General features: G+C 46.5%; 1 protein-coding gene across 1 annotated transcript in view; it reads left to right on the plus strand.

Moving 5' to 3' along the window:
* The first annotated feature begins 19,631 nt into the window (after positions 1 to 19,631).
* Positions 19,632 to 25,369, plus strand: part of NALF2 (NALCN channel auxiliary factor 2) — a 30,306-nt gene continuing 24,568 nt past the window's right edge. The window contains exon 1 of the mRNA XM_058712824.1: positions 19,632 to 21,418. Coding sequence (XP_058568807.1) covers positions 20,561 to 21,418 — 858 coding nt within the window. The 5' untranslated portion in view covers positions 19,632 to 20,560. The remainder of the gene's footprint in view (positions 21,419 to 25,369) is intronic.

Below are 25,369 nucleotides of genomic sequence, written 5' to 3' on the forward strand. Positions count from 1 at the left end.
AAAAGCAAAAGTGAATTACTGGGACCTTATGAAGATAAAAAGCTTCTGCACAGCAAAGGAAACAACCAACAAAACTAAAAGGCAACCAACGGAATGGGAAAAGATATTTGCAAATGACATATCGGACAAAGGGCTAGTATCCAAAATCTATAAAGAGCTCATCAAACTCCACACCCGAAAAACAAATAACCCAGTGAAGAAATGGGCAGAAAACATGAATAGACACTTCTCTAAAGAAGACATCCGGATGGCTAACAGGCACATGAAAAGATGTTCAACGTCGCTCCTCATCAGGGAAATACAAATCAAAACCACACTCAGATACCACCTCACACCAGTCAGAGTGGCCAAAATGAAGAAATCAGGAGACTATAGATGCTGGAGAGGATGTGGAGAGACGGGAACCCTCTTGCACTGTTGGTGGGAATGCAAATTGGTGCAGCCGCTCTGGAAAGCAGTGTGGAGGTTCCTCAGAAAATTAAAAATAGACCTACCCTATGACCCAGCAATAGCACTGCTAGGAATTTATCCAAGGGATACAGGAGTACTGATGCATAGGGGCACTTGTACCCCAATGTTTATAGCAGCACTCTCAACAATCGCCAAATTATGGAAAGAGCCTAAATGTCCATCAACTGAGGAATGGATAAAGAAATTGTGGTTTATATACACAATGGAATACTACGTGGCAATGAGAAAGAATGAAATATGGCCTTTTGTAGCAACGTGGATGGAACTGGAGAGTGTGATGCTAAGTGAAATAAGCCATACAGAGAAAGACAGATACCATATGGTTTCACTCTTATGTGGATCCTGAGAAACGTAACAGAAACCCATGGGGGAGGGGAAAGGAAAAAAAAAAAAAAAGAGGTTAGAGTGGGAGAGAGCCAAAGCATAAGAGACTGTTAAAAACTGAGAACAAACTGAGGGTTGATGGGGGGTGGGAGGGAGGGCAGGGTGGGTGATGGGTATTGAGGAGGGCACCTTTTGGGATGAGCACTGGGTGTTGTATGGAAACCAATTTGACAGTAAATTTCGTATATTAAAAAATAAATAAAAAAATAAAAAAAATAAAAAAATAAAAAAATAAAAAACAATAATAGTGATCCCTCTTTCACAAGGTTTTTATGAGGATTAATGAAATAATACATGTAAAATACCTAGAGGGCTTGATTATTATGACTCTAGATTTCTAAATTTGCCCCTGGATTGGTCAAGCTCTGCCTCTAAAATAAGATAAAGGTCTCAGATACAGGAAGGAGTTGTACAAGGGATACCCAAAGAAAGAAGCCAAAAAGTGAGGATGAGCAGCATCTTTCCAGAATAATGAGGGATGAACTTGGAGCCTAGGATAAACGTTGCTAGATTTACTTCTAGGAACCCTCTCCTCACCCAATTCTCAAGCTGGGAGGTGGGATGCTGGTTGTATCTTTACTCTGCCAGCTCATACTCAAAGAGGCATAAACGCTCCAAACCGGTCTTCTTATTTCTGCCTAGATGGTCACGCTAGGCCTTGCACTGGTTTTATGGCTCTGTAGGTAAAGTGGTACTCTCTCAGACAGCAATGTGACATTTCCCTGAGGTCTGCGGGGGAGCCTATATCTTTTACATCAGATCAAGAGCCTTCTTCCTTTTCTATCCATGCCCTAATGCCCAAAGGTGTGTAGAGCCCAGAGTGTGGGAGATGAGCTAATACACATTGCTCTCAACTCATGCCTGAGAAGCTCTAGGCCTCCTCTGGGCCAGAGCTACCTAGCAAAAAACAATAAAGGTTGAGTCATGGCTTCTGGGTTAACTTTAAAGCACACTTGGGAATGATCATATTCAGAGACTTTGAGATGGGTGCTTGGGGAACTTAGGGGCCTTCAGGCTGGTGATTATAAGGCTGAGCATGCTCTGAGAGAAATCATTCCATTCCCAGTGTCTTAAACACGTTTCTTTCCTGTTAAGTTTCCACCTCCCTAGAAGAGCTCTGAGGTGGGGAGTCTGGATACAAGCTAAAGTGGGTGGCAGCTCCTTCCAGTCATGGCCTAAACCACTCCAGTACCAGGATTTGGCCAAGTTGTGTCCTGCCCCTGTCCAAAGAGACATCCATATTCCCAGAAGCACTGCAGAGAAGGCTAGGGGTGGCTCTAAAATACTATGGGAAGTGGCCAGTAATTTGGAGGTCTGATAGCCTTTTTTTCACAAGTCACCTCAGGTGAGGAAAAATAACCTCAGTTATCTTGGTGGGAGCAGCAGAGGCCAATTTACAAAACACTTATCCTACACTCAGAATCCCTGGGTTAGAATCTGTTTGTGTTTGTGCATGGAGTCATATCCAGGGTCAGCTCGATCCCAGGAAGCATCACATCCCTGCAGGCCAGTATAGACCTGACTCAATGTAGGGAGTAAAGGAAGTCCAAAAAGCAAAAGTCAAAGATGAGGAAAGGCTCCAGGGCAGTGGTACAGCCTTGGAAACCCAAAATGCCAAAATAAGTAAGTCCAAAGCATGGTAAGGGAAGAGGACAGATATTTGTACATAATTTAGCTCAGTTTTTACTATGTGCACAGATATCTCTCTTTCCCTAACTGACTTTTACATGGAAACAGTCTTCCCGCACTTTTCATATTCTAGTCTCAGCTCTCATAACCTAGAACTCCTGCTCAGAAATACTGCCTCAAATTATCTCGCAGATCATTCTGGCAATGGCTTTTCCCCATGTCCACCATACTGGCCTCTCTGGCCTGGAAGAACTACCTTCTTACTTTTACAGTCCATAAATTGAGGGTACCAAATTCAGGGATTCTAGGGAGAGTTTCACCATTCTCCTGGGTATACCAAAAAGGATAAGTCATTGGTCATTTCTTGGGGAAGAGGTCAAGTATGGTAACCAGTGCTAGCTTGATTAGTTACTAAACTCAGAAGACGTTGGCCATCTATATTCCACAAATGAACTGAAAGCCAGAAGCACTCCTAAAAGGTCATTACTGGGGGATTCCAGAAGCAAGCTCAGACTTCAGAACAGAAAGGAATAATCTGTTAACTGACATCTCAAAGCCCAAGATAGCAACCACTCAGGAGGACACCGAGATAATAAAACAGACCCACTTATGAATCTAGACCAACCTGTGAAGGTGCTGAACTTCCCTAAGGTATACCCTAGGCAAGCCTCGTCTTTTCCTCCTAAACAGCTCATGGTCTGGCTAGACCATGAGTCAGACTCAGACCAACCTCAAGAGATCTACTGGCTTCTTTACTAAAGGCCTAGGTATTCAGCCTCCTTTCCTTTCCTCTCTAAAGCTGTCCTTGGCATTCATCCCTTTGGGTGGGGCACAGCTGTTCTTTGGGCTGGCTAAAGACTGAGATAAAGTCATCATGGCACTCCTCCAAAAATAAATCTAATGACAATCCTCTATTGATGACCACCAAAGCAAAACAAAACAGAAGTAACAATAGCAACACATTGCTTTTACTAGATTTGGTGAATTGTTACAGTGAAATGAACATAAAATGTCAGACTCTATCTCCTAAAGTCTCCAGGTAGAGGAGACTGAGATTGAAGAGAAGACTGAGATTAGAGAGGTTGTGCTCTATCTCCTGACTCCCTTCTGAGATGACCACTAGAAGCTCTGTGAGGCTTTTTCCCTCTATATTCCTTTTTTAATGTTTATTTATTAGGGGGGAGGGGCAGAGAGAGACATAGAGAGAATCCCAAGCAGGCTCCACACTGTCAGCACAGAGCCCAAACTCACAAACCATGAGATCATGACCTGAGCCAAAATGAGGAGTTAGATGGTCAACTGACTGAGCCACCCCGGCACCCCTCCCTCTGTCTTCCTTATCTAGAGGGTGGAGATCACTTCCTCCCAACACTCTACCCACTCAAAAATACATTTCTCTCAACTCATGCCTAAGACGCCCGCTTTCTCTGCAGGGGTGATCTGTATCTCAGGATATTTGCCCCTGGACCACAAGCCTCTGCTATACACAGAAATTGTCCCCTCTGGGAATTTCTTATGAGCAGAGAACCAGACTTAATAATCTGCTAACAAATGTGTTTCAAACAACTGAACAGAATAGAAAGACAACATGAAAGAAGAAAAGGAGGATGTTTACCTTGTCCTACAAAGCATAGTTCAGGGTGGGCTAAAATGTACTGAGGACCAGGTATGAGGCACTTTAGAGCCATCATGACATTTTATCTACACAGCAGACAATGAAGTAGCTACTTTTCCCATTTCACTGATAGGAGAACTGAGAGGTTCTAACCACTTGTGCTCACTAAGCTAGGATGCAAACCCAGGCCTGCCTGACTCCAAAGTCTGTGCTGTTATGACTACCAATGTCCTGCTTCCTGAAGAGGGTGGGAGCCATAGACTAGAGTCCATAAGGTCAGCTAAAAGAGTCAACTTCTAGATCATTGCACCATGTCCCAAACCTCAGGAAATGAACCATAATCTCTCCGGGGTATAGGACAGCTACAGAGCCAAAGTGCAGCATATGCCAGGGTGTGGGCCCCCACCCAGAAGCAGTGCAGGAAGAAGTTGAGGGAGGGACTGAGGAAGAAGCCCAAGTCTAGGCAACCCAGGCTTTCCTTGGGTCAAAGTCTCAGGTCATGCATGGACCAGCATTCAAAGTGACTGAGACTCTACTGCTCAGTTGGTTCTGCTGCTTTAAGACCTCCACTTGGTTCCCTTCTATATCCAGCTCTGCAGTGGCAGAGAATGAAGCAGACAGTGACTTGATATTAAGCTGTGGAGGGTGGAGGCCCTCCCTTCCTTGTCCCCTGGTCCTACCTTTTACCTTTCACTAGGCAACTCCCTGTGGCAGATGAGGCAGGAAGCTGCAGAGAGGGGCTTTCTGGCCTTCACCAGTAATCTGCACCAGATCCCAGACCAGTAGCCTTTTGGCCAAGGCGTTTCCCAGCCTAGGGGATGGCTCCAGAGAGGATCTGAAGAGCAGTGCTGAAGGGGCCCATCTGCCCACTGGCAAATGGAAAATCTACCTTTGTCTCTATAGGTAGGTCTCTTGTTGACCCATAAGAAAACTACCTAGTGAATAAAGAAACCACTTCCCTTGTTAGGAGAAACGAATTGCACTAAAAAGAGAGTCTTCATGGGAGAAGCTCTGATCAACTCCCAACTCTGGCCCATTGAATCTTCCTTTCCCCTTAAGGTCCTAGGTCTCACTCTAACCTTACCACTGTCACTCCCTTGGTAAAACAGAACACAGAGTCTGCCAGATTGGAGCAAAGAAGACCTTGGGAAGGAGGGCATCTCACTCTCAGGACCTCCACAGAGGGCCACAGAGTAGGGCTCTGCCTCTTTCTCATCACCTGTTGTCACAGTATTTGCACAAAGAACGTCCTGAAACACTCTGGGGGAAGCATAAGGCAACACCAGAAACCCAAATAGCCCAGATTCCACAACACACATCTCTGAGCCAATAATGGCTAACTCTTCACTGGGACTCACTCATGTCTGTACTACATCCGGGCTCCAAAATGGCATAGGCCTGGCTCCTTCCCTCTCTGGATCTGGTCTGTGTTCACAGAGAGGGCGCTTCGTATCTCCAACCTCAGTGAGCAAGTGTTTGAGGGATGGGTTCCCTCCCCAGACAATACTGCAGAAACCTGAATCCCAGACTTGTTAGAGGCCTCCTTTTCAGCCATGGTTTCCTCTCTGATTAATATATTTCTTGTGGGGAGCCTGGGTGTCTCAGGTAGTTAAGCCCAGCTCTTGGCTTTCCCTCAGGTCATGATCTCGTGGTTTGTGGATTCAAGCCCTGCGTCAGGCTCCCCACTGACAGTGTGAAGCCCGCTTGGAATTATCTCTTTCTCTCTGTCTCTCTCTGTCTCTCTGTCTTTCTCTCTCTCTCCCTCTCTCCCTCTCCCTCTCTTCTCCCCCCACTCATGCTCTCTCACACTCTCTTAAAATAAAATAAACTTAAGAAAAATAAATTTCTTTCTCAGGTGATTCTCAGAACTCCATTGTGATTGATATCATTTACTATCACACAGTTCAGGTGAAAGCAAACCCCATACATTGAGAGGCATGGCTTTGACATGTACAGCCTCCACAGTCTGACGCTTCAGTTTTAGCAGACTCTTAATATCCAAATACCAAGAGTAGCCCACATACAGTATAACAGATGGCACCTCAATTCTCTATATTGTGAAATGTGGGGACTAGCACTTAGCCCAAAATAATAACCTTTAGAACTCTTTGGATAGAGCTAAGGCAGCATATTTTTATCCTTGCTATGAGAAGCATGAGGAAATAGGTTTTGGTTTCATTTTGGCTTGTTTTGGGGGTTTTTTGTTTCTTTTTTTTAACTCTAAAGACAATTTATTTTAATTAAACCAACAGCCTTAAATTAGCTTTAGTACCAAATATTATCCCAGATTCACATGAACTTGAAAAAGACATTTAGGTTAGCTTCTGAGTTTTGGAATGCCCAGTTCTTACAAGTTTGAAGTCTTGCCTTCAAACTAACAAAATAGAGTTCTTACACAAATGAATTTTAATGGAGGAGGAGCCAAGATGGCAGAACAGCAGGAAGCTTTTTGTGTGTCTTATGTCCATGAAATACAGCAGACCAACACTAAACCATCCTGCATGCCTAGAAAACTGATTTGAGGATTAACACAACAATCTGCACAAACTGAACCACAGAATTCAGCAGGTACGTGGCACAGAAAGGTGAACTTGGGGAGTGAGAAGCAGCAGCAGGCAGGGAGCCGCTTTTGCGGGTGGTCAGAGAACAGAGACCAGGGGGAGAATATGGAAAAAAAACCCTCCCCAAAAGCAGCTGGAGAGAAAGTGGAAAATTAGAAACAGCCACAGGGACTAAACTAAAAAGGAAGAAAGGAGAAAGGAGAGGGTTTAAGTTCCATTAAGACTGTAAACAAGGAGAGCACAGAGTCTGCAACTCCGCAGCTCGATACCTGGTGGCACTCTGGTAGGAAGAGCAAATCCCCAGAAGCAGAGTAGGGTCTGGGAGGTTCTTGGGCCACATGGGAAAAAGTGGTTCCGTTGCTGGAAGGGCATTTGGTAGAAACTGTTGAGGCCACCTGGTCCCAGCAGACCCCAGAGAACAGCCACATTCGCTGGTACTGGAACAAGGTCTGACTGGTGTCAGATGTGTGTTGTGATTTTCCATAATCCCTAAAATGCTGCTGCTATACTATCTCATGAACTTTTTCTGGGATAGGCTGGCACCTGGCCACAGTCTCGGGGCACCGGCAGCAGCAGGATCCAGCAAGTGTTCCTGGGCTCAGCCAACATTTGGTCATTGCTTGGTGAGACTCTCCTGCAGAGGGGTTGGAACAGGCCAAAGCCACAGTCCTTCAGAAGTAAGGGGCTGGGAAAAACAGCCGCATCTGAGACAAAACTCAGGAGAGAGGTACTGCCTGGGGCTTGGTCACAGACAGGAAAACATGGGGAGCGGACAAAAGCTGAAGACAGAGGACGGGTGTGTGATTGCTGACAAGGAAGAACAGAGTTCCTATACTAGAGACTGGGTAGCTGGGTGTCGCCATTTTCACCACTCCCGCTCATGCGACGACGCACCTACAAACGCCTAAGCAGCGCCATCTAGTGGAGAACGAAGCCATTACACTAAGCCCCACCCAACTGAACCAACCTCGCTCTTCAAGAAGACAAGTCTTACCACCTGCTTAGTTCATGGACTATAAAGCGCTCCACAGTCTGACTTCTAGGGGGAAACGGAGTAATTTCAGTCCTATTTCAATCTGTTACCAGGTCCATCTATTCAATTTTCTTTCTTTTTTTTTTCTCTTTTTCACTTCTTTTCTTTTTCTTGAATACAAAAGGAAAATATTCATTTTATTTTCAATTTTTCTTAAAAATATCTTTCTTTACTTTTTTATTATATTTTTTACTTTTGTGTAAATTTTTTCAAATTCTATTTTACTTCCATCATTTTATTTTAGTCTACTTCAGTGTATACACTTTTTCAAATTTTCAAACATTTCCTTTTTTTCTTTTTCTTTTTTCTCTTTTTCATTTCTTTTCTTTTTCTAGAATAGAGAAAGATAAAAACATCATTTTTATTTTCAATTTCTATTAAAATTATTTTTCGTTATTTTTCTTACTACGTTTTTTACTTTTATGTAATTTTTTTTTCAAATTCTATTTTACTTCCATCATTTTATTTTAGTCCACTATGGTGTATTGACTTTTTCAATTTTTCAAACGATTTCCTTTTTTTTTTCTTTTGTCTCCTTTTTCCTTCTTTTCTTTTTGTTGAATACAGAAAGAGAAAAAATTCATTTTTACTTTTAATTTTTATTAACAATATTTTTCTTTAATTTTTTTCTACTGTACTCTTTACTTTTGTGTAATTTTTTTCAAATTCTATTTTACTCCCATCATTTCATTTTAGTCTACTTCAGTGTATTTTTTTTCAAATTCTCAAACGATTTCCGCTTTTTTTCCCTTTTTTCTCTAATCTATCAAACCACTTTCAACACCCAGACAAAAACACACCTAGAATCTAGCATCACCTATTCTATTTGTGTGTGTGTGTGTGTTTAATTTTTAATATTTTTTAATCTTAATTTTTTTAATTTCAATTTTTCTACCTCATTAATCCCTTTTCTCCATTGAAAATGACTAAATGAAGGCATTCACCCCAAAAGAAAGAGCATGAAGAAACGACAACCAGGGATTTAACCAACACAGATACAAGCAAGATGTCTGAACCAGAATTTAGAGTAATGATAATAAGAATACTAACTGGAGTCTAAAATAGATTAGAATCACTTTCTGTGGAGATAAAAGAAGTAAAAACTAGTCAGGATGAAATAAAAATGCTATAACTGAGCTGCAATCATGGATGGATGCTGCAGTGGCAAGGATGGATGAGGCAGAACAGAGAACCAGTGATATAGAGGACAAACTTATGGAGAATAATGAAGCAGAAAAAAGAGGGAGATTAAGGCAAAAGAGCACAATTTAAGAATTAGAGAAATCAGTGACTCATTAAAAAGGAACAATATCAGAATCACAAGGGTCCCAGAAGAGGAAGAGAGAGAAATAGGGGTAGAAGGGTTATGTGAGAAAATCATAGTGGAAAGACATAGACATCAAAATCCAGGAAGCACAGAGCACCCCCATTAGATTCTACAAAAACCGACCATCAACAAGGCATATCATAGTCAAATTCACAAAATACTCAGGCAAGGAGAGAATCATGGAATAAGCAAGGGAAAAAAAAGTCCCTAACACACAAGGGAAGACAGATCAGGTTTTCAGCAGACCTATCCACAGAAACTTGGCAGGCCAGAAAGGAGTGGTGGGATATATTCAATGTGCTGAATCAGAAAATATGCAGCTAAGAATTATTTACCCAGCATGGCTATCATTCAAAATGGAAGGAGAAATAAAAAAGTTTCCCAGAAAAACAAAAATTAAAGGAGTTTGTGTCCACTAAACCAGCACTGCAAGAAATTTTAAGGGGGATTCTCTGAGGGGAGAAAAGATGAAAATATAAATACATACATACACACATACATACATACACACATACATACATACATACCAAAAGCAATAAAGATTAGAAGGGACCAGAGAACACCACCAGAAATTCCAACTCTACAAGCATCATAATGGCAATAAATTCATATCTTTCAGTACTCACTCTAAATGTCAATGGACTCAATGCTCCAATCAAAAGACATAGGCTAACAGAATGGATAAGAAAACCAGATCCATCTATATGCTGTTTACAAGAGACCCACTTTAGACCTAAAGACACCTTCATATTGAAAATAAGGGGATGGAGATGCTAGTGGTCAACAAAAGAAAGCCAGAGTAGCCATACTTATATCAGACAATCTAGACTTTAAAATAAAGACTGTATCAAGAGATGCAGAAGGGCATTATATCATAATCAAGGGGTCTATCCACCAAGAAGACCTAACAATGGTAAACATTTATGTGCCAAATGTGAAAGCACCCAAATATATAAATCAATTAATCATAAACATAAAGAAGCTCATGAATAGTAATACCATAATAGTAGGAGACTTCAACACCCCACTCACAGCAATGGACAGATCATCTCATCAAAAAATCGACAAGGAAACAATGGCTTTGAGTGAGACACTGGACCAGATGGACTTAGATATATTTAGAACATTTCATCCTAAAGCAGCAGAATATACATTCTTCTCCAGTGCACATGGAACGTTCTCCAGAATAGACCATATACTGGAACACAAATCAGCCATAAGCAAGCACAAAAAGATCAAGATCATGCCATGCTTATTTTCAGACCACAACTCTATGAAACTCAAAATCAACCACAAGAAAAAATTTGGAAAGGTAACAAATACCTGGAGACTGAAGAACATCCTACTAAAGAATGAATGGGCTAACCAAGCAGTTAAAGAGGAAATTAAGGGGCGCCTGGGTGGCTTGGTCGGTTAAGCGTCTGACTTCGGCTCAGGTCATGATCTCACGGTCTGTGAGTTCGAGCCCCGTGTCGGGCTCTGTGCTGACAGCTCAGAGCCTGGAGCCTGCTTCCGATTCTGTGTCTCCCTCTCTCTCTGACCCTCCCCCATTCATGCTCTGTCTCTCTCTGTCTCAAAAATAAATAAACGTTAAAAAATAAATAAATAAATAGGAAATTAAAAAGTATATGGAAGTCAATGAAAATGACAACACCACAACCCAAAACCTCTGAGATGCAGCAAAGGCAGTCATAAGAGGAAAGTATATAGCAGTCCAGGCATTCCAAAGAAGGAAGAAAGATCTCAGATAGACAACCTACTCTTACACCTTAAGGTGCTGGAAAAAGAACAGCAAATAAAACCCCAAACCAGCAGAAGATAGGAAATAATAAAAATTAGAGCAGAAATCAATGCTATCAAAAAAAAAAAAACAGTAGAACAGATCAATGAAACCAGAAGCTGGTTCTTTCAAGAATTAACAAAATTGATAAACCACTAGTCAGTTTGATCAAAAAGAAAGAGGAAAGGACCCAAATAAATAAAATCAAGAATGAAAGAGGAGAGGTCACAACCAACACAGCAGAAATAAAAACAATAACAAGAGAATATTATGAGCAATTATATGCCAATAAAATGGGCAATCTGGAAGAAATGGACAAATTCCTAGAAACATATACACAACCAAAACTGAAACAGGAAGAGATAGAAAATTTGAACAGACCCATAATCAGTAAAGAAATCAAACTAGTAATCAAAAATCTCCCAAAAAACAAGATTCCAGAGCCAAGCGGCTTTCCAGGGGAATTCTACCAAATATTTAAGGAAGAGTTCACACCTATTCTCTTGAAACTGTTCCAAAACATAGAAATGGAAAGAAAACTTCCAAACTCTTTCTATGAAGCCAGCATTACCTTGATTCCAAAACCAGACAGACACCCCACTAAAAAGGAAACCCCACTAAAAAGGAGAACTATAGACCAATTTCCCTGATGAACATGGATGCAAAAATCCTTAACAAGATATTAGCCAACCAGATACAACAATACATTAAAAAAATTATTCACCACAACCAAGTAGGATTTATATCTGGGATGCAGGCCTGGTTCAATATCCTCAAAACGATTAACATGATTCATCACATCAATAAAAGAAAGGACAAGAACCATATGATCCTCTTAATAGATGCAGAGAAAGCATTTGACAAAATACAACATAATTTCTTGATAAAAAAAAATCTTTAAGAAAGTAGGGATAGAAGGATCATACCTTGAGATCATAAAAGCCATGTAGGAAAGACCCAATGCTAATACCATCCTCAATGGGGAAAATCTGAGACCTTTGCCCCTAAGGTCAGGAACATGACAGATATTTCCACTCTTGCCACTGTTATTCAACATAGTATTGGAAGTCTTAGCCTCAGCAATCAGACAACACAAAGAAATAACAAGCATCCAAATCGGCCAGGAGCAGATCAAACTTTCACTCTTCACAGATGACGTGATACTCTGTATGGAAAACCCAAAAGATTCCACCAAAAAACTTCTAGAACTGATCCATAAATTCAGCAAAGTTGCAGGATATAAAATCAACGCACAGAAATCGGTTTCATTCCTATACACCAATAATGAAGCAATAGAAAGAGAAATCAAGGAATCAATCCCATTTACAGTTGCACCAAGAACCATAAAATACCTAGGAATAAATCTAGCCAAAGAGGTGAAAAATGTATGCACTGAAAACTATAGAAAGCTTATGAAAGAAATTGAAGAAGACACAAAAAAATGGAAAAAAAAGTCCATGCTCCTGTATAGGAAGAACAAATATTGCTAAAATGTCAATAGTACCCAAAGCAATCTACATATTCAACGCAATCCCTATCAAAGTAACACCAGCATTTTTCACAGAGCTAGAACAAATAATCCTAAAATTTGTATGGAAACAGAAAAGACCCCGAATAGCCAAAGCAAACTTGAAAAAGAAAACCAAAGCAGGAGCATCACAATCCCGGACTTCAAGCTATACTACAAAGCTGTAATCATCAAGACAGTATGGTACTGGCACAAAAACAGAAACTCCGATCAATGGAACAGAATAGAGAACCCAGAAATGGACCCACCAACATATGGCCAACTAATCTTTGTCAAAGCAGGAAAGAATATCCAATGGAATAAAGACAGTCTCTTCAGCAAGTGATGCTGGGAAAACTGGACAGCAACATGCAGAAGAATGAACCTGGACCACTTTCTTACACCATACACAAAAATAAACTCAAAATGGATGAAATACCTAAATGTGAGACAAGCAGCCACCAAAATCCTCGAGGAGAAAGCAGGCAAAAACCCCTTTGACTCTTGGCTGCAGCAACTTCTCACTCAACACATCTCCAGAGGCAAGGGCAACAAAAGCAAAAATGAACTACTGGGACCTCATCAAAATAAAAAGCTTCTGCACAGCAAAGGAAACAATCAGCAACACTAAAAGGCAACAGACAGAATGGGAGAAGATATTTGAAAACGACATATCAGATAAAGGGTTAGTATCCAAAATCTATAAAGAACTTAGCAAATTCAACACCCAAAAAACAAATAACCCAGTGAAGAAATGGGCAAAAGACATGAATAGACACTTCTCCAAAGAAGACATCCAGATGGCCAACTGACACATGAAAAAATGCTCAACTTCACTCATCATCAGGGAAATACAAATCAAAACCACAATGAGATACCACCTCACACCTGTTAGAATGGCTAACATTAACAACTCAGGCAACAACAGATGTTGGCAAGGATGCAGAGAAAGAGGATCTCTTTTGCATTGTTGGTGGGAATGCAAGCTGGTGCAGCCACTCTGGAAAACAGTATGGAGGTTCGTCAAGAAACTAAAAATAGAACTACCCTACAACCCAGCAATTCACCACTAGGCATTTATGCAAGGGATACAGGTGTGCTGTTTCAAAAGGACACATGCACCCCATGTTTATAGCAGCACTATCAACAATAGCCAAAGTATGGAAAGAGCCCAAATGTCCATCGATGGATGAATGGATAAAGAAGATGTGGTATACATATATAATGGAGTATTACTCGGCAATCAGAAAGAATGAAGTCTTGCCATTCACAACTACATGGATGGAACTAGAGGGTATTATGCTAAGCAAAATTAGTCAGAGAAGGACAAATATCATATAACATCACTCATATGAGGACTTTAAGATACAAAACAGATGAACATAAGGGAAGGGAAGCAAAAATAATAAAAAACAGGGAGGGGGACAAAAACATAAGAGACTCTTAAATATGGGAAACAAACAGAGGGTTACTGGAGGGGTTGTGGGAGGGGGAATTGGCTAAATGTGTAAGGAGCATTAAGGAATCTACTCCTGAAATCATTGTTGCACTATATGCTAACTAACTTCGATGTAAATTAAAAAATAAATAAAATAGGGCCCTCTATCTCTCTGCCCTATTTGCCAACTCATCCACCACTGACAAATAATCAAGCAAGCTGCAAATGCTATCTGATGCTCAAATCTAAGTAATTACCCATAATCACTAACGCTGTTTTAAGGTGAGCATGAACTCTTGTATTCAAATTCTGCTTTAGCCACTTGCTAGCTGTGTGGCTTTAGATAAGTGCCTTAATCTGTCTGTCCCTAGCTTTCTTCATCTGGAAGATGGAGAAAATAACATTTCGTACCTCAGAATTGTTGCATAGACAATTAATGGACTTAATATATGTCAATGCTTAGAACAGTACCTGGTACATACTAAGCACTATGTAAGCATTTTTATTGTTACTGATTCTCTCTCCCATCCCCCAACTTAATCACTTGACACCACCCTCTTTGCTATAATCTTCTTGGCTCTAAACCCTAACTTGAATGACTACTTCTGATCCTTCCACTCTGGGGGCTCTTTCCTGGGTCTCTACCTCTAGACCAATTAAGCCTAGGTCCTTCAGCTGTTCCTCATATGATATGGCTTCAGGTGCACCAGCCTAGTGACCCACCTTTGGACACTTTGTACTTAGCCAATGTATCCCTGTTTAAATGGGTTGTCCAGAATGGAGCACAGAGCTCTAGGTAGGATATGACAAGTATAGAGAAGGGCAGAACCATCTTTTCTCTTGTTCTAGTTCTATACTTCTGTTAATGCAGCCTAAAATCTAATTACCTCTTTTGGCAGCATCATCACTCAGTTGGCTTCTATTGACTTTGCAATCAAATCAAGGTCTTTTTCACATGTGCTGTTGTTAAACCAGGCAGTTCTCTTCTATCCTGTGCTAGAGGAACAAACCAGCTGTAGTTGCTGAGAGGAAGTCAAGTGTAGCAGTCAACGCCCGGTATATTAGTGGTTTAGTATAAAGGAAAAGTAGTCCAGGCAAGCAGTTGGTGGTTGGGGTTCATGGTAGATGCTACCAGTTGTTTGCCCTATAAGGATTTCCTTCTTCCTTACTCACAGAATACCAAGTTTGCTCAGAGCATTAGTGTGCCCAGCTAAAAGTAGTGGACTTTCTGGCTTCCTTTGCAGCTGGGAGTGCCTATATGACACAGTTCTAGTCAAAGAGATGTAGGTAGATGTCACTGGGGAGAGTGTTCATTCTGAACAAAAAGCCAAAGCCTCTCTAGAATGTTTTTTGTCCTTAGCCTTCTTTCCCTGTGGCTCTTTCCCCTTCTTCCTGTCTATAATACAGACATGAGACCCAGAGCTATAGCATGTGTCTTGTGACCATGAGACAAAAAGCAAGCCTATCCTAAGGACAGTGGAGATGAAAAGCCAGGGCCTTGATGGCATTGTTGAACTGCCATATCAGCCTAGACCATGTATTCAGGGAATTTTTGTTGCATAAGACAAATAAACCTCTATCTTAAATAGCCATTAATGTAGAGTTGTCTATTATCTGCAGCGAAAAGCACACCTAACTGACATAGTGTTACAATATTGGAAAGCTTGGGATCCAAATGGAGGGCTAACATGAATACAAGAACTTAGACATTTAGAAATAAAAGTGGGCAGTTGGGGCCAGAGGAGTCCATCAGTAGGCCATCAGGTCTTAGCCACTGAATGGGGGCTTGGGGTCAGGACCTTCTCCCTCGATGGTGGACTAAAAGAACATACTGGGCCTAGGACTTGATAGGGAACTGGTGGTCTCTGACTGGGGTACTCAGACACAGGACATGAGACAGAAGGCCAGGGATCAGAACTGCACAATGAGACAGAGGCTCCGTGGAAACTTGAGATAAGACTCAGATTGGTGGCAAAGGGGCTACTTGATACAAGATGAGGTTACTTCAATCCTTCCTGTCTTAAGACAGGTGTAGCCTGCAGGTCAGAGGAAAAGTACTCCAACTATAAAGGGAGAAGGGGGAAAGAGGATAGGATCCAGGCAGAGCCTGACAAGTTTTAGTTCAAGCTGTGCTTTAGCCATCCTGGCACTCTTCTTATAGGTTATTAGATTTAGATTTAATTACGAGTCCTTGTTTGCATCTTTTTCCCATGAACTTTTAAGATCTGAGCTTAACAGAAAATTCTCTGTGTAACCATATTTGTCTCTTTAAGTGGCTGTCACTTTTTCTTCTTCCTAATTGTCAGAATTTCACTGTGGAAAACCTTCCCTTCCTTCTTCTACTCCAAGTCGTCTTCCCCCTACCAGGTTTGGGGACACTGTATCACTCTTCCTGGGCAGTCTGGATCCCATCAGAAGTGACCCACCCTTATCCTCTGGCTCTGCTAACCTGAATCAGGTGGAGAAAAAGGACTGGGAGGAGGAATGCTGGCCAGGGCTCACCAGTTCTGGGGAGCAGCAGTCCCCCTCCACACCTGGCTTTTCTACTCCAGGGGCCTGATTAGAAGCCAATGCCTTCCCTTCCACAATCCCAATTTCTTGTGTCATCCAGAGGGAGAAAATGAGAGCTTCCTCTGACCGCTGGTATGCTACTACTTCTCCTTTGTGTGCAGCAGGTACTGTGTAGGTAAGTTATTGTTACATTGTGCTCCTGTGATAATGGACCTTTGTGAGACACTTTTGGCCCTGTGTGCGCTGGGAGAGGGCGGGAGTCTTGCCTGAGTGACTTCTCACAGAAAGCTCCAGAGGTGCTCAGAGCTGATAGCCTAAGCCTGGCAACCTGCTCTTTCATTGGCATTCAAGGGTGTCAATCACTGTGACCCTGCCAATCAGCTCGGAACCAGGCATCTGTAAGCGATTAGTCTTCTTTGTTAAACAGAACGCTGAGCCCTCCAAGGACTAAACAAAGAATGGCTCTGGAAAGACAGTTCTTAGGGAGGCAGGGGCAGTCGTGCCCATGGCACTAACTCAAACCCTTTGGTTTCATCTTCCTTCAGGCCCTACTTTCGTCCTTATATCTAGGCCAGTCCTAGGTCCTTTAATTTCTGTCATTTCCCTCCTATGTGTATTTCTTCTTTACTCCTACTGCTGGTGTCTTTGTTTAGCCCTTAATACCTCTCATCTGAACCATTAACCAGTCTGCTAACCAGTTTACCTGTCTCAAGTCTCCCCCTGCCCCAACCCAATGTCTATCCTACAGCCAAATGAATCTTCTAAAAATACAAATCTTACTGTGTCACCTCCTGCTGAAAACCTTTCAGCCTCTTCTGTGGCTCTTAGTACCCTTGGGATAAAGTCCAAACTACTTAGCATGGCATCCAGGGCTCTTCATGATTTGTCTCCTGCCAAATCCTCCGCCTCGTTTTTGGCAGTGCTCCCATTTCACACCTATTCACAATGAACTACTTTGCAGATTTCTGAACATGCCATTCTTGGCTTTGCTCCTGGGCCTTTACACATGACATTCCCTCTGCCTGGGACATCCTTCACACACCACTTTCTCTCCTATCTGTCCAGCCAATTCCTACTCATCTCTTATGACTTCAACTAAACTCCTTCAGCCCAAGACACATATTTTACTCATGCCCATATCTCTCATGCCTAGTACAGCATCTGTAACATAACAGATCCTCAAAAGATGTTTGCCAAATGAATGAATGAATGAATGGCCTCAACTCATATGCCCATGTGCAAAGTTGTCTCTGAGGGAAGTTGACAGAGTGAATCATTCCTTTCCCTTATGGGAGGGAAACTTCTCCTTCCTCCCACTCATATTTATCTTTATTGCACTCAGTTGCAATTTCTTCTTTAAAATGTCTGTATCCCAGGACACCTGGGTGCTCAGTCAGTTAAGCGTCTGACTCTTGATTTCAGCTCAAGTCATGATCTCATGGTTGGTGTGTTTGAGCCCCACATTGGGCTCCAAGCTGGCAGTGCAGAGCCTGCTTGGGATATTCTCTCTCTCTTTCAAAATAAATAAACTTTAAAAAAACTAACTAAATAAAATGTCTGCATCTCTAATTCAACTGTGAGAGCATCTCAAGGATGGGGACATGTCTGATCCACTTCAGTCTCCTGCCTAGTCCCCAACATAGTACTTGGAACATTATGAATGAATAGGCTTCCCAAATGCCTGACAGTTTTGTCCTTTGTCTCATATGCCTCTATTCCCTTCCTCACAAGCTCTCACCACCAATACAGCCAAACTGTCACACTATGGCTTCACAAACATACAGGGTCCCTTCTCATCCCTGAAACCGTCCTCTTAAATGGAATGCCCTTCCCACCCACCCAAATCCTGCTACTTCTTTAGAACAAGCTCAAATTTTCACTCCTCTGGAAACCTTTCATGCATCCACCCCAGCCCACCCTGAGTAGTGCTAATGATTCCCACCTATCTCATTTAGCCCTTGGCATCTCCTCATGTTACTCAGGAGAAAACCAAGACTCAGAGAAAGAAAAGATTCTCTCAAGGACACACCTCATGTTCAGTGGTAGAACTATTACTTGAACCCAAGTCTCCAGTCCATGAATCCTTCCACTAACCAACATATATTCTTTGTTTCCTCATGTAGACTGTAATTTCCTTTAAGGTAGGACTGTGTCTTCCACTCCTTCATATTTCCAGGGCTTTACTTGAGTGTTAAGAGAGCTCTCGAGCCAGACTGCCTGGGTTTCTGTCTTGGCTTCATCAGTTACTAACTATGTGGCCTTAGGCAACTTACCCTCTCTAAACTTCAGCTTCCCCCATAGGTAAATGAAGATAACAGTAGTGCCCATCTTATTAAGATTGTTGTGAAGATTAAATGAAATAATGCATCTAAGGTACCTTGAGCAGTGACCTAGCACCTAGTATACGCTCAATAAAGGCAATTTTCTTTATTGTTGTTATTCTTTATATTAACACAAATTTACTGGCAATGGCTGATTAAAATTTTGAATGGGGGAGTTACTGGGAGTGGAAGGTTGTGAGTAAAGGAAGTAGACAATAGGACCAATCTGTGATTTGGTGGAATCCAAACAAGGTTAGTGGCGCGGCAGGACGTTTGTACGTCTGAGTTCCTAGTGCCATGTGACTCTGTGAGGGCCCCAAGCACATGGTTCCATCCGGGAGGCGCAGCTTCCCTAACTCTCTCTCAGCTTTTCTCAGCAGCCTGTAGGGGGAGCCAGGAAGCTAGGAAGGGGGAGAGGCTGCTGTAAATCTTAGTAAGGGCAGAAACGACACCCTATCTCTACTACCCATCTTAGCCCACCGTCTTGCCCCCTCTAGGGCGCTCTCCCAGACCTGTCCTCTGCGGCGGCAGAGCTGGGAGCTGTCCTTCAGCACCAGGGGCCGCCTCGGGCAGGGAGTTAGGGACAAGGGACTGGTTCTATCCGCAGCCGGCTCCAGCATCGCCTAGTCACGGGGACGGGCGAGGCGACCCAGGAAGGCAGCGAGACGCTAAGGAGAAGCCTCTAGCCTCCTGCCACCAAGAATCACCCTCAGAAGTCCCCTAGCCCTCGGGGGTTGTGGGGGGGGGGGTGGCGGAGAGTGAGCAGCCGCCCTGGGGAGGGAGGCTGGCGCCCAGGTGGGCGGGGGAGGGAGAGCGCCGGGGCCTGGGACTCAGCGTGTGGCGTGTGCACGCGGGGAGCGGGCGGATGAACAGAGGCGCTGAAGTGAATGGAGTTGGGGGTGGACTGGAAACATCCCCAAACAGCACAGGCTGCGGCCGGCGGGGGCGGGGGGGGGGGGCGGTGAGTCCTGAGGCGCAGGCGCAGTCGGGGCCCCAGTCCCGCTCCCTCCTCCTCTCAGTGCCTCTTTCTCCGCCCCGCTCCCCCCCAAACACACTCGCACTCGGGCTCTCAAGGTGTTCTCCGCACAGCGGAAGATGGCGACAGACTGAGGGGGCATGGCCAGCAGGAGCCACGGGGCCGTGCCGCTTGGCGGCCGCCACAGCGGTGCTAACGGGAGACGGAAGCGAGAGGCGCACTAAGTGAAGCCCCGTGTCGGCGTCCGGCGCCTGTGGCGCCGCCAGGAGCCAGGTGGCCCGCCCGAGCCGGAACTCTGAGAGCAGCAGGCGCGGAGCCGGAGCGGAGCCGGCCCGGGCGAACGGCCAGAGCGCGAGCGAAGCCCGAAGGGCCGGGCAGTGGGCCGGCCGGCGGGCCTAGGAGGGCGCAAGCGAGGCAGGGAGCGGCGCGGAGCAGGCAGCGGACGAGCGGGCGGGAGCGGCGCGGCGCGGGGCGGCGCGGCGCGGCGCGGCGCGGCGCGGGGCGAGCGAGCGGAGCGCGGTGGCTGGGCCCGCACGGCGGCGCTGAGGGGCGCAGAGCTGCGCTGAGCCGAGACGGCCAGAACAGAGTGCGAGCCGGGCGGCCGCCGGCGCGGAGTGGAGTGGCGCGGAGCGGAGTGGCGCGGAGCCGAGGGCAGCTGAGGGGCCCGACACTATGAGGAGTGCGGCGCCGCCGCCGCAGCCGCCACCGCCCCAGTGCCCCGCACCGCCCCCCGCCGGGACACCGGGCAGTGCCTAGCGGGCCGGGCGGCGGCGCCCAGACTGCGAGCGAGGGAGCGCGGGAGGAGCGCGGGGACGGCACGAGAGCACCCCGCGACTCTGGCCTTGAGCGGGGCCCCGGGCCGGCTGGCCTGCTTCACCATGCAACCCCCGAGGTAGAGCCTGGACGGCGCCAAGGAGCGCGAAGCGGCGCGCAGCCCGCTCTCCCGCCAGTGACGGCCGTCCGGCCTCGCGCCTACCTGATCCCTCCAGCCCGGACCCCCCTGAAATATGTTCAGGGGCGCTTGGATGTGGCCCGGGAAAGACGCCGCCGCGCTGACTATCTGCTGCTGCTGCTGCTGGGCTCCCAGGCCAAGCGACAAACCTTGCGCTGACTCTGAGCGGGCGCAGCGATGGCGACTGTCCCTGGCGTCCCTGCTCTTCTTCACCGTGCTGCTCGCTGACCATCTGTGGCTGTGCGCGGGGGCCCGGCCCCGGGCCAGGGAGCTGAGCAGCGCCATGCGGCCGCCCTGGGGGACCGGCTGGGAGCGGCAGCCGATGCCTCCTCGCGCGGTGCTGCCCCTGCGGCCGCCGCCGCCCGGCGAGCCCAGCGCATCCCCGGGCACCTGCGGCCCCCAATACAGCAACCTGACCAAAGCTGCCCCCGCTGCCGGTCCCAGGCCGGACTGCGGTGGCGTCCCAGAGCCCACGGGGCTGGACGCAGCTTGCACCAAATTGCAATCTTTGCAGAGACTTTTTGAACCGACTACTCCAGCCCCCCCACTGCGGCCCCCTGACTCCCCTTCCCGTGCCCCGGCCGAGTTCCCCTCCGCCAAAAAAAACTTGCTCAAAGGCCACTTTCGGAACTTCACTCTCTCCTTTTGCGACACCTACACGGTCTGGGACTTGCTGCTGGGCATGGACCGCCCCGACAGCCTGGACTGCAGCCTGGACACCCTGCTGGGTGACCTTCTGGCCGTGGTGGCCAGCCCGGGCTCCGGGGCCTGGGAGGTGTGTAGCAACTGTATAGAGGCGTACCAGCGGCTCGACCGACATGCTCAGGAAAAATATGACGAGTTCGACCTCGTGCTGCATAAATACTTACAGGCAGAAGAGTACTCAATCCGGTCCTGCACGAAAGGCTGTAAGGTAGGGACTGGCGTCCGCGGGCACACCACCTACCTCGGCGGCGGGAGCGGTGGCGGTGGGACCCGGAGAAAAAAGGAGGTCTCCGCCTTCACCTCCTCCCATCACTCCCACCGTTCACAGTAGAGCACTAAGAATGGTACCTTGGGACCCTCCCCAGAGAAGGGGCCTCAGGGATTCAGGTCAGTTAACCACCTGGCCAACTTCTATTAATTCCGGGTTTGGGCACCTTCGGACTGGGGCTTCCTGGTGCCCCGCCCCCGAATGAGGAGGGAGGGGTCACGGACAAAGAGGTGGAAAGAGGGATCTGGCTCCCCAGTCTCCATTCTCAGCCAGTGGTGTCCCCTTCCTTTCCTTGGCCAGAATTGAATGTCCTGGGACTGACTGGTGCAGGGGGCAGGCCAAAGGTGGAAGGAGAAATATTTGCCAACCTAAACCTCACCCTCTGGCCCCTGCCAATGGGTGAGAGGAGAGGCATTCCTGCTGGTGGGGCACCAGGCTCTATTGACCTTATATGACCTGAGGTGGAGCCCAGGGTTGCCTGTCTTGTCCCAAGGAGGGAACCTGCCAGCTCCTTGTCCCTGATAAAAGGAGTTGGGAACAGGGCACAGCAGCTTGTGGGAAGGCCACTGGAGGCTGGTGCATTACAAAACTCCCAGTGCCTTCCCAATAAACTGGGGTAGCAGTGGAGGGGAAGCTGGCTGTCTGGCTGCTAGGAACAGGCATCCAGAGGAGAGGGGAGGCCGCAGCAGAATGGGCCTGCCTAGGGCAGAGCTGGGTATGGAGAAACTTCTTGACCCTCAGCAGGGTCATTCTGGACAAGAGGAGCATGGCGGCTGTAAGCATTTGGGATGTGGTGCTACTGCCCTGTTTGCTCAGCCTGGCCAGGTGGCCTGCCTTGGAGAGAGAAGAGAGCAGCAAGGTCAAAGGGTCAAGTGAGGAGGAGACCAGGTGGGGTGGTGGCCTCACTCATCCTGGAGCTAGGGGCCGAGAGCTGGAGAGGGAGACAGTGACTCCTATCCTCACTTGTCTCCCTCTGAGGCCTTGGGGAGGGGCAGAAAGTGCCCCCTTTCCATGAAATGTGACCCCCGTGGACTTCTTCAGGGTTCCATGTTCTTCATGAGCTTCTTAAGGATTGGGCAGGGGATTGGGGAGAAAAGGGGCAGCTCCTTGCTCCTGACTTCACTTTCTCCTCCTTTTTCCTGTTCTCGTAACCTAGCAGTCTCCCTCCCGCCTCCCTCTGCCTCAGCTGACTCACTGCCTCACTCACACTACCAAATGAGATATTCCACTTCTTAAAGGTGTACAGACAGATAGACAAACACACAGTGCCATACACCACCACCACCACCCCAGGCAAAGTCATACAGAGATATAGAGAGATTGTTGCACCCACAAACAGTGTCATAGAAGCAGACACCGTGTCCCCCACAGGCGTGTCTCCCCATGATGTCAGAGACACACAGGCAGAAGAACTGTCACATGAAGAAGGACATGTTTTGTCATGTAGACAGACACACACCCTCGATGTCAGTAACAGATATACACTCGGTGAGAGCAGAGGGATGTGGTCCACTAGCAGACAGAATAAAGGATGTCTATCTTTGTGGCCCTCCCTCCAATCCCATGGCCCCAATCATTTTTCTTCTCTTCTGTCACCAGGATGCCTGAGAGACCACACCACAACTTTCCCATGGGTTTATTTTTCCCATATTATAGTTGCCTTCAAGCTCTGTCTGATGCCACACTAAATAATGATCCCTCATATTACTTATTTTTACCAAGCAGTTTGATGTAGGAGAAAGGATGTCTTGGATTCAGGAGGCCTTATCACCTCTGCCACTTGTTAGCAGTGTGACCTTGGGCACATCACTTCACTTCTCTAAGCTTCCATTTCCTCATGTGTAAAACGGGGACCCTAATCCTCACTCTGCCTACATCCTCAGTCTTTTGTGAGATTTAAGTGGGAAGAGATAGCTGATAGTGTTTTGTAATAATAATGTAACATCTGACATTGATGTTGTGCTTAGGGTTTTACCCTCTCTCGCATATATTATGAGATCACAACTGCCCAGGGAGGATGGCAATACCAGCACCATTATCCCCATTTCACAGATGAGGAAACTGAGGTGCAGGGGGAATCCAGCAGTTTGTGTGAGGTCACTTAGCTGATGCGTAGGAGTGCCAGGCCTCCAACCTGCATGTTCTGCAGAGAAGCACAGGCATGCTTTTGCCCTAACCTCCCATCAGGTTCCCCTTGGCTGGGGCCCTCCCTGCTCTCCTTTGTCTCCTTGTCACTGTCACTCTCTTGCTCTCCCTCTCAAATGAACTCTGCCTGCTCTCTTGCTGCCAGCTGTGCTGGGAGAAGGGCAGTGCCAGTTTTCTCCTAGTCTTTCCCCCTCGTCTTCAGCGCTGTCTCCCTCAGCTGAGGTCTAGGCCCCCAGGACTCTGGGTTGCAGCTGCATTATGAGCACTGAGGGAGAAGGCAGCCCTGCTCTGCTCCTACCTGCAGCCCCTCTCTCTTCACCCCACCATTCCACCTCTATCCCAGTCCTTTTTGCCGATCCCCAAGCCTGCCCCTAGGCTCCAAGCCCTCCTGTCCAGCCCCTGCCCCCAAAGGGGATCCTTTGGAGATGATGCCCCATCCTCAAAGCTTCTCCTGGGTAGAGAGCCTGTAGCCCAGGCCAGGGTGAGGAGGCTTCCTCTACTTCTGGAAACCAAGCTTGGAACCCCTGGTCCAGGGCCAGGTAACCGCCCCATTCCTGGGGCCCTGTCCTGAGTGTCTCAGTCAGATCTTTCCGGGGCAGCCCCAAAAACCCTGTTCTCTTTTTTGGCAACATTCTGCCCTGTTTTGGGCCATACAGGCCCCCACGAATCATACCTGTCCTCACTGCTGCCTGTGACACCTCCCAATTTAGTACCAGCTGCAACATTTCCTTAATGTGCGACTGATTTCCTCTCGCACAGCAGGGGATGTTAACTTAGGCAGGCCGCTGTCCACCCCCACCCTGACCTCTCCCAACCCCAGGCCAGTGCTCCACCCCTCCCTCATTTCCTTGTGCACACACCCTCCCCCTAAGCTCTTAGCTCCCCCTCCCCTTGGCCCTCACTCCCAGCCCTTCCCGTGGTTACTGGACAGCCACCTCACTCCCCCATAGTTCTCCCCCGTCCCAACCCTGCCAGGCTGCTGCCTGCTGTTGATTGCCTTTTCCCCCACCTCTGCCCCTTTCCTACTCAAAATTCAGGATGTTGCGACTACGGGGAGTGGTGGGAATGAAAACAAAACCCTGGCTTCTTCTTTCATAGTTCTCATCCAAGAAAGGAAAGAATCCCAAGAGGACAATTAGCTCTCTTACAAGCCATAGGGCCACATAAGTAAAGGTTGGTGCCAAGGAAGGATGTGATAGTTCTACTCTATTCTGGATAGGCTTGAACCCACCTGGTAGACTGTGTGTGTTTCATTCTGGATCTCACACTGAGCAGGTGGGGAGGGGGCTGGAACCTGAGTTCTCCTGGACAGAGTTGAAGCAGCTGTTTCAACAGGCGAAAAGGAGACTCGGGAGGATATGGGCTCTGACTTCCAACCTCAGAAGAGCTGTCACGGTGCAAAGGAGGCATGTCCTGCTTAGCACCCCCCCGCCCCCCCCCCCCCCCGCCGCCAGGGACTTTGTAGTGAGAAAGTCCTGGGTTCCAACTCAGCTCTTTTATTTATTACCTGTGTGACCTTGAGCTAGGGGCTTCAACTCTCTGAGCCTCACTCATCTCATCTGTAAAATGGAGTGAATTCATCATAACAGCCCTGTGAGGTCATCATTAATGAGAAGTCTGCACAGTACCTAGGCCTGGCACATCAGAGTTGCCCAGTTAACAGCTTTTTTCCTTCCAAAGAGGGAACAGACTGCCTTCGAAGGAAATGAGCTCCTGCTCCCAGTAAATGTCTGACCTGATTCAGGC

This window comes from Neofelis nebulosa, chromosome X, assembly GCF_028018385.1.
Source record: "Neofelis nebulosa isolate mNeoNeb1 chromosome X, mNeoNeb1.pri, whole genome shotgun sequence".
Taxonomy (NCBI): domain Eukaryota; kingdom Metazoa; phylum Chordata; class Mammalia; order Carnivora; family Felidae; genus Neofelis; species Neofelis nebulosa.